At 35.9% G+C, this 10,000-nt stretch overlaps 2 protein-coding genes across 2 annotated transcripts in view; one reads left to right on the forward strand and one right to left on the reverse strand.

Moving 5' to 3' along the window:
- The window catches only part of LOC144955920 (macrophage-expressed gene 1 protein-like), a 27,889-nt gene extending 20,087 nt beyond the window's left edge, over nucleotides 1-7,802 (forward strand). The window contains exons 8-11 of the mRNA XM_078886181.1: nucleotides 3,694-3,860; nucleotides 5,078-5,473; nucleotides 6,435-6,602; nucleotides 7,333-7,802. Of these exons, the coding sequence (XP_078742307.1) occupies nucleotides 3,694-3,860; nucleotides 5,078-5,473; nucleotides 6,435-6,602; nucleotides 7,333-7,802 (1,201 nt within the window). The remainder of the gene's footprint in view (nucleotides 1-3,693; nucleotides 3,861-5,077; nucleotides 5,474-6,434; nucleotides 6,603-7,332) is intronic.
- The window catches only part of LOC144956093 (uncharacterized), a 137,241-nt gene that overhangs the window by 40,144 nt on the left and 87,097 nt on the right, over nucleotides 1-10,000 (reverse strand). The window lies entirely within an intron of this gene.

A 10,000-nucleotide genomic window follows, 5' to 3' on the forward strand; every position in this document is an offset into this window, starting at 1 on the left:
TTGTAATAACTTTCCTTGACTTCATGTACCTATTAATGTTATAAGTAAAGACGTTGGTAAGTCGTGTTATAAGATGAAAATAGAAGCAAAACTCGTGCAATGCCAAATCATAACAAAACTAGAGCAATGTAAAAAGGGATAACATATAAAGGGGGATAGAAAAAAAAATGAGCTTTTTATATAGCTTTTTATATATCCACTAAACGTGCTCAAAGAGCCTTACAAAGGGTCCCTGACCAACAGCAACACAACATGTAGAACGAAGTATGACGCCTGTTATTATATTTTTTTCTGACAGAGACAACGCTTTTAATAGCTAGGTACTCATTTTACACCTGAGTACGGTGAGAGAATGTGAGTAAAGAGCCTTTTCCAAGGACTCAATAATGCGTCGAGCGAGGTTGGCTCGAACCCAGGACCTTCTTATCCGAAAGCAAGTGTCATACGACTAGACCACATAACCGCATAAGCAATAGTGACCTTTCCGGTCATCTCTCTGCTCTCTCTCTCTCTCTTTCTCTCTCTTCTCTCTCTTTCTATCTCTCTCTTTCTTTCTCTCTCTCTCTTTCTCTCTCTCTCTTTCTCTTTCTCTCTTTCTCTCTCTCTCTCTCTCTCTCTCTCTCTCTTTCTCTCTCTTTCTTTCTTCTCTTCTCTTTCTCTCTCTTTTTCCCTGTCTCTCTTTCTCTATCTCACTCTCTCTCTCTTTCTCTCTCTATCTCTCTTTATCTCTCTCACTCTCTCTCTATATCTATCTCTCTCTCTCTCTCTCTCTCTGTCTCTCTCTTTTCCCCCCAAATTTTCTAGTCTTCCTTGTTAGATCCTTGCTTTCATTGTCTTGTAGTTTGTTTGAACCTTATCATATTATATTTTAGCTGTTTACTACAAAAAACTTCCCAATTAAAGCAGAAATATATGATAAAAAAAATTCCAAGTCCTAACAACAAAAAACAGACAAGTTGACCTGACTCTAGGCTTAGACTGTATCGACGTCTGCGTATAGATGAATAGAACTGGCGGGAATTGATTAGTAAGGTTACAAGCATAAGCAGTCCTTCAGAACCATTAGGCCCATGGAGCCGGGGGGTTTATCCCGGTTTCTATAGCTTGAAACGGACAATAGCAATTTCTTGCTATCCTTTGGATAGGACGCTAGTCTATCGCAAAGTGCTTTCCGCCAAATTATTTAACAGACTCAATAAACCCATTCACTGCTGGGTGGACAGGCGGGTCAGACAAATTCTCGACACTGCACCCGGGATCGACCTTGGAGCCTTTGAGTGTGAAGCGAGTGCTCTACCAACTGAGCTATCGGGACGTCCTTACAAGCATGACTCTCCACTCAATTATTTCCCAATGATAAGAATGGAATATATATATATATATATATATATATATATATATATATATATATGAATATATGATTTTCAGAAATTTATTTTATTTTTAATATTGAGAGAAACCACAAAGTAGTATCGATGCAATGCAAGTACTCCCACCTCATTGTCATACTCGCTAACAGGAAGGTTGACACCCAACCCATATGCTAAAAATGGTGACATCCATTTTCGATGGGATTTTGGACGAAACAAATTGGATTTTTCGATAACACCACCACGATTTCTAACAAATCTCATAACACACGCAAACCGCCTTCGTGTCAATTGTAAACACCATGAAAATGTGCTGACGATTGGTCCAAATTAATGGTTTGTACCATTAGGGCTAACCCACACTGGAGACTGACTCCGACGACCCTGCACGGCCGTCCTCTGCCGTCTTCCGGATAAAGACGTCGGGTACAGACAAAATACTAATAATAAAGAGAAGAGCCGCTAGACCTACCCATACCAAGCACACAGAAAAAGACAAACGGCAGAGGACGTCGGGTGCTTGGTATGGGTAGGTCTATCGGTTTTTCTCTTTATTCTTAGTATTTTGTCCGTGCCCGATGTCTTTATCCGGAAGACCGCAGAGGACGGCAGTGCCGGGTCGTCGGCGTCAGTCTCCGGTGTAGGTTAGCCCTTAGTGTTACAAAATAATCCAAATTGCCAAATATTATAATATAATTAGACTAAGACAGGCAACATAACACAGAATACTGTTTAAGGCGACTAGTCTCATTTGAACTACCTTGAGCGGCTAGGTGATCTTTTGGTATGACACTCGCTTTGGGATCAGAAGGTCCTGGGCTAGAGCTTCGCGCTCGGCGCATTGTTCAGGCCTTGGAAAAGGCTCTTTATTCACAATCTCTCACCGTATCGATTCGATATAGATGACCCTCGTCTTATCAAAAGCTTTCAAACCTGGGACTTCGCGAAGTCAATTTTATGACAGAAAGCTCTAGTGCTTAATCACACATTTATAGATAGTATGCGCTTGGCTAAGAAGCTCAGAACATTGCCAGCCGGAAGTATAACGGACCAACACACAAAACTATGTATAACCTTGAACATTTATAGTCTGGTTAATACAGTTTATTGAGAATTACTCATAAGCGTGGATGGCAAAAGAAATAGCAAAGTCCTCATTGACGTCAACTTCATACTATCTATAGTGTCGTAGTTTCGTCGCCGTTGTCGTTGTCGTCGTCGAGTCGTCAATATCATCATCATGATCATTATCATCAACATCATCCTAAACGTCATATTGAATGACGTGTATCGAATTAAGTGTATGCGTGTTGTTTACCGATCGTAAATACATTCAAGATCAAAGGCTAGCACTGCCTACAAAAAACAAACAAACAAACATATAGATATAATAGGCACAGTGTCGGTTTACTCTTAGATATGCCTTTACACATCAAAGAAAATTGTCGGATGCTTTAATCAATGCTTTAGGGTAAATTTGTACGATCTTTCCTTTGATTAATAAGTACATAATAATAATGATGTTGTATAATAATAATAATAATAATAATAATAATAATAATAATAATAATAATAATAATAATAGTAATAATAATAATAATAATAATAATAATAATATAAATAATAATAATAATAATAACTAATAATAATAATAATAATAATAATAATGCAATAATAAAATAATATACAATAATAATAATACATAATAATAATAATAATAATAATAATAATGATAATAATATATAATAACATAATAATAAAATAATAATATATAATAATAATAATAATAATCATAATAATAATATATAATAATAATAATAATAAAATAATAACAGCAATAATAAAAATAATAATAATAACAATAATAATAATAATAATATATAATAATAATATAATAATAATAATAATAATAATAATAATAATAATAATAAATAATAATAATAATAATAATATAATAAGAAAAAGAAGAAGAAGAAGAAAGAAGAAGAAGAAGAATAATAATAATAATAATAATAATTAATAAATAATAATAATATTATAATAAAATATAATATAATAATAATAATAATAATAATAATAATAATAATAATAATAAATAATATAATAATAATAATAATAATAATAATAATAATATAATATAATAATAATAATAATATATAAATAATAATAATAATAATAATAATAATAATAATAATAATAATAATAATAACTTTGCCATATACACACTTTCCTTTCGTTGATCTCTTTAGCAAACGGTCAGTCAAACAACCAGGAAATCATTACATTAAATAGATTATTTCTAATTTTTTTTTCAAACTTTCAGCCCCAGAGCGAATGCCGATGATGGGAGCTGTCTACCCCCTGATACGGCTAATCTTAGGGTTGGAGGTCTTTTCCAAAGATGCAACAACACAAAGTCAGACGCTGGTGAATTGTGTAAAACTTTGACCCAAAATAACCCACGCACTGGAATCGCCTCTTGTCCTGATGGTTTGTTTGTCACGCTACTTTTTTTATCATGCTTTAACAGTATAACGACATTTTTTTAAACACACACACACACACACACACACACACACACACAGAGAGAGAGAGAGAGAAAGAGAGAGAGAGTGAAAGAGATAGACAGATACACACACGCACATATAGATAGATAGAAAGATAGTTAGATAGATAGATAGATAGATAGATAGATAGATAGATAGATAGATAAATAGATAAATACATAGGTAGATAGACTCGTCGTATTTTGTTATCGTGCAATAACACATACTCGCAAGATCGTTGTGCTATTGTTCACGATAAAAATAACTCGTTTAATAAATACAAGTACGAGTAGATGAAAGAAGCCTATATTGCTTAACATCAAGAACAATTTTTACTCCTTATAATCTATTATTCGCCACAATATTATGACTGGTTCACTAAGGCATTTTTAGTTTTTTAAAGGAATAGAAAACACAATAGAGAAAGAGAAAGAGAGAGGATAATTGGATAAAAATGAAAGCCAGAAGGTTGAAGCATTAGAAGGAAGAATGAGAACTGCGAAAATAGAAAAAAAAAATACATCTTTTTTTTTTGGTGTGTTTAAAAAAATAAAAACAGTTAGGTGCCGTACTCTGACAAGACGAATATTTAAAATTTTGGCCAGAAAAGTCATCCTTCAAGTATCCATCGATTTTGATAACCTCATCTTGGTAAAAGCTCTCAAAGCTGGGGCCTAGCGTCATCCCAGGTTTGAGAGTTGGCTTTTTATTTGACAAGATGCTGATCATTTAATTTAAATCGATCGATTGTTTGAAGGGCGATTTTTCTGATCAAATTTTTTAAATGCATTTTATTTCCAGTGTACAACGGCAATACCTGGTTAAAACCAAAACTATAAAGTACAAAACTCGCTCTCGGGAAATGAATTATGCGCTTCAATATTATAAATTAGACGTCTATGTTTGGCCAATTACACACGGAAATTGACAAAGTTTTGATATTGTGACATTTTCTCTATTTGCCCATTTTGGTTGTCATTAATGTTATAATACATAATAGTGTCCATAAAGTCGTTTCCTGTTGAATCAAAGCTGTACCAGGAAAAAAAAAATATTGCTGCAGCCAATAATATTATATACTTTTAACTTGAACATCAATACAATTTTGTTCCACTCAATGCGTCTTACAATAAAAGAAACTTTTATGATTACTTTCCATAGGATATGAAGAGTTGCCCTTACTCTCCGGAGCCAAGGTCCACAATGAAGTGGTTCACGTCTGCAAATCCTGCTGGATCTTCGGTCATTGCTGCCACGATGAAGCACGCACCAGCTCCGCCCAATACGAAGCATTTTGGTGCGCAGCTACAACGGAAGAGGAGGAGGAGGTCAAACTACAAACACCACACGAAATCGACCCAAAAAGAGAGGATGGGTACATGTTTGGCGGTGTTTACACATCCCACGTGACCAATATTGTGACGTCAGCATTTTCTTGCCCTCATTCCTTTGTTCCCATCAAGATCGGTGAGGATTTGAACGTTTGTTTGAGTGATGTGTATTCGGCTGCCGCGGAGAATGCCCTGCCTTTTGCTGGATTCTTCAGTTGTCAAGCAGGTAATACAATACGCATGAAATAGATACATATATATTACTTAACTCTCTCCTTACCAGCCATTTTCAGGATTTTCCCCAAAAACTTCACACCCAACTAACACAAAATATATTTTTATCACTCAAACACAATGACAGTAAAGTTCTTGCGAGAAGTAATTTCTTTAGTAAAACATGCTCTACAACACATTGTTATTTTTCTTTAAATTTTATGATGTACAAGAGAAATTTGAATAAGAAAAATGTTGGTTGTATCGTAAGGAATGTGACGATTTTACTATACTTAAGGAGAGGGTTAACTCGAAATCTGGTCATATGAAAAAAATTCTGAATGTTACAGTAACTATTCTTTTTCTGAAGCCCTCCCCCCCCCCCCCTCCCCCCTGTCAACCCAACAATGTTTGGGTAGAGGGGTCCCTTAGACTTGGCGGAAAGTAATTTTCGATAGACTGGATGGAGTCGTATGGAGTGCGGCTGTGTGGTCTAGTGATATGTCACTTGCTTTCAGATCGGAAGGTTCTAGATTCGAGCCTCGCTCGGCGCATATTTGACTCCTTGGAGAAGGCTCTTTATTCGCATTCTCACACCTTATTCAGGTGTAAAATGAGTACCTGGCCGTTAACAGCGTTTTCTCTGTCCGAAAACACTGTAATATAGCCTGACAGGCGTCATGTCCTGTCCTAAATGTTAAATGTTGCTGTTGGCCAGGAACCCCTTGTAAAGCGCTTTGAGCACGTTTAGTGGATATTGCGCTATAATATAAGAAAGCTCAATTGTATATATATATTTTTATTCAAATGACAAAAAGTAATAAACTCCGGCTCCATGAGCCTTATGGCTCTGAAGACATAATATCAATAAAGTTAGAAATATATTCATCCCCTAAAGCAGATGTTCTCTCTTGATTACATTGATTAACATTAACATTAAGAAAAACAACTTTTTTCTCTCTCTCTCAAATCAGGCAACCCTCTAGCTCTGAGGTCAACATCTAACAGCAGTCTGATCAGCCACGTGTACACACGAGGCCCCGCCCACTGGCCAAGAGGCTGTCCCATTGGCTACAGCCGTTATATGGCAGATATGACGTCACGAGACGGCTGTGAGATCGAGTATTGTATTCAGGTATTGTGTGATTCTTTAAATTGAACAAATTTTAATAGGGAGAAAAGGTAAGACGTCACACCTGTCTACCAACGGCCTTTCCGGTTCCACACTCAACAGAAACAGTCAAGCTGTGGTCTTTACTGCGAGCACAGTTGCTTTTGACTTACTTGACTTAGATGCCTTTCGCGTCTCGACCGAAAGATCGGGTCGCCTTGGCTGTTTCCAGTATTTCCTGTGTGAGGTGTCTCCAATATTGCCGGTCCTCTGCTAGGGTTCTCAGATTTTCAAGGAGTTGCTTTTATAAAATCTAATTGATCAAATTTTATTTGCTAAAATAGTTAAACGTTTTACATCTGATTGTCGAAATCGGTCGGAGTGGGAGGCATGTCGGTTTTACCGATTTCCATGTGGAATAACTTTTGGTTGCTTTGAGCGTTGTTAAGAGGAAGGGACGACGTATCTTCTTCTTCTTCTTCTTCTTCTTCTTCTTCTTCTTCTTCTTCTTCTTCTTCTTCTTCTTCTTCTTATTATTATTATTATTATTATTATTATTATTATTATTATTATTATTATTATTGTCATTATCGTCATCATCATCATCATCATCATCATCATCATCATCATCATCATCATCATCATCATCATCATCATCATCATCATCACCATTATATAAATAATATTATATGTTTATCAACAAAAAAATTATTTCTTACAATTAAACCATTATCTTTTACTCTGTCAACAAACGTCAGCAGCTTTGAAGTCGCAGAAGCTACCAGCTCTTCGCCGACCTCCTTTCATTGGACCTCCGGTTCAAACCCCCAACCCCGAGAACCAGTTCGTCTTTGACGCATCCCAGAACCTCTGGCAGCAGAACGAACAAGTGCGCAACAACAACAGTTTGCTCGGAAACGATTGGACGATTGACGGTTCCACAACGGCCACCGGAAGAGGCCAACTCGGACAACTAAACTCGTGGTTGCTGTTGACATTGATAGCTTGCCAGTTTGTTTTAGTCGTCGTTGCCGTTGTGTTGATTATCGTTGTAGCCTCTTTGTCTTACAAGTTTAGAAAATTGGATGCAATGAAAACGAGATATAATGACGATAAACAATCCAATGGATTGGACGGCCATTTTGGTGACAAGACCAAGAAGATGAAGAAGGTGGAGACTTATGACAAAGGTCATGTTAATCACGTGAATGTCCTTATGGGTGAAAATTAGATTAAACGAGCTCAAATTGATGACCAGTCATAAATGTATATCTGGTTTTTAAAGTAATGAATTGATGTTTTTAAATTTTTTGTTGTTGTTAACTGATGAAGGGTTTTAAGCCCAAAATGTTCCTCGTTCCTTCTTTTTTTTTTTTTTTGGAAGCTTTTATATTAATTTTTGTTTATGACTCTTTACAGACCACAGTTTCTAGGAGTATTTTAGACATTGTTAAGTATAATATGAACTCTTATAAAGATAGAATGAAGTTGACGTCATACGGGTCTTTGTTATTCTTGTTTTTTCCATCAATGTTTATGAGTAATTCTCACTTAACTGTATTATCCAGAGAATAAAAGTTCTTGGTTACATAGTTTTGTGTGCTGCACCATTATACTTCCGATGACAATGTTGTGAGTTTCTTAGGCAAAGCGGACACTCTCCAATACGGTCTAAATGCACTTTACAAGAGGCCACGGTAGGGCTCGTGGGTATTGTGTGTATTCTACCTATGCACATAGAATCAATTGTGAGGCGAACAATTAAACACAAATAATGCAGAATATAAGAGATAGTCGAAATATAGTTTTGGGAGTAGTGGTAGAAGAATAAATAGTAGTAGTATTAGTAGTAGTAGTAGTAGTAGTAGTAGTAGTAGTAGTAGTAGTAGTAGTAGTAGTAGTAGTAGTACTAGCAGTAGTAGTAGTAGTAGTAGTAGTAGTAGTAGTAGTAGTAGTAGTAGTAGTACTAGTAGTAGTAGTAGTAGTGGTAGTAGTAGTAGTAGTAGAAGTAGTTGTAGAAGTAGTAGTAGTAGTAGTAGTAGTAGTAGTAGTAGTAGTAGTAGTAGTTGAGTAGTTGTAGTAGAAGTAGTAGTAGTAGTAGTAGTGGTAGAAGTAGTAGTAGTAGTAGTAGTAGTAGTAGTAGTAGTAGTAGTAGTAGTAGTAGGAGGAGGAGGAGGAGTAGTATTAGTAGTAGTAGTAGTAGTAGTAGTAGTAGTAGTAGTAGTAGTAGTAGTAGTAGTAGTAGTAGTAGTAGTAGTAGTAGCAGAAAGTTGTTATGAAGACAATGGCTTCAATTTTCTACCATCCTCACAAAACAGCCATAATCTTATTATTTATTTAGCGACTTTGAGAGGAAAATATTTGTTGTTTTATTTCCTCATAAAACGATACCCTGAGTGTTTTGTGGTTTCACGTAAATCGTGATGATTCTATGGGCTCCATTGAATTGTCTCGAGTGTTAGTGTTAACGCGTTTTCTATCTGGGTGTGAGTTTACACGTTTTCAAAGTCACGTTCTTAAGTACCTAAGAATTCTTTTCACAAGGACTCAACATTGCACCGCCAACAGCAGCGGGACATAAATCATGACTCAATTTTATATAAGGGGACTAAATTTAGTTCTTGACTAGTCTAGTAAATGACTTGCTTGTTTTAACCTTCTCCTTACCATCTGCAGCAAAATCGTCACATTTGTTACGACACAATATACATTTTTAATTTTCAGATTAATTTTGTAAATCACAACAATTTGAAGAATGACCTTAGTTTAATTAATACGAACATAAAGTTGTTTTGTAGAGAGCTTGTTTGAGTTTAAAAAAAAACAATTTTTCTACCAGTTAAGCCTGCCATTATGAGAAAATACTGAAATTACAGATCAGTAAGGAGAGTGTTAAGCCTAAGCCATGTAAGTGACTAAAAATCGAATTTTATGAACACGTTCTAGTCTGACTTGCTGGTCTCTTGCCTAGAGGTGGGCGTTGTAAGGATGGTGACTAATTCGGCTATTTTGTGCTGGTAACATCTCGTCTCTAGTATACAATGGCATGTACGATGCCAGCCTTCATAATACTCTTCAACAGTCGTAACGTCACTTCCTTATGACGCATGGTAACTTATTAACACTGGCTCTAAACTACCGGAACAATGGCGGACGCCCGTATGAAATATTTCCCCGGCGAGCATAAAAGCGTATCCAGAGGGGGAAAAAACATAAATTTGATCATGTTTTGACTTTTACACATTCTGATCACAAGGCAAGTGAAAAGTTCTAGCCAGCATGAAGAATAACATGTAATGATTTTCTTTGTTTAGAACCAAGATGGCCGCCGTTGCCAGGCGGCGTGACATCAGACTACTGAATCCAATTTCAACGCCAAAGATTTCCAAATATAATATTAGAAACACATCCGGTAAAGATAATATGTCG

Source organism: Berghia stephanieae, chromosome 10, assembly GCF_034508935.2.
Source record: "Berghia stephanieae isolate SIO BIC M18660-M18661 chromosome 10, UCSD_Bste_1.3, whole genome shotgun sequence".
NCBI lineage: Eukaryota > Metazoa > Mollusca > Gastropoda > Nudibranchia > Aeolidiidae > Berghia > Berghia stephanieae.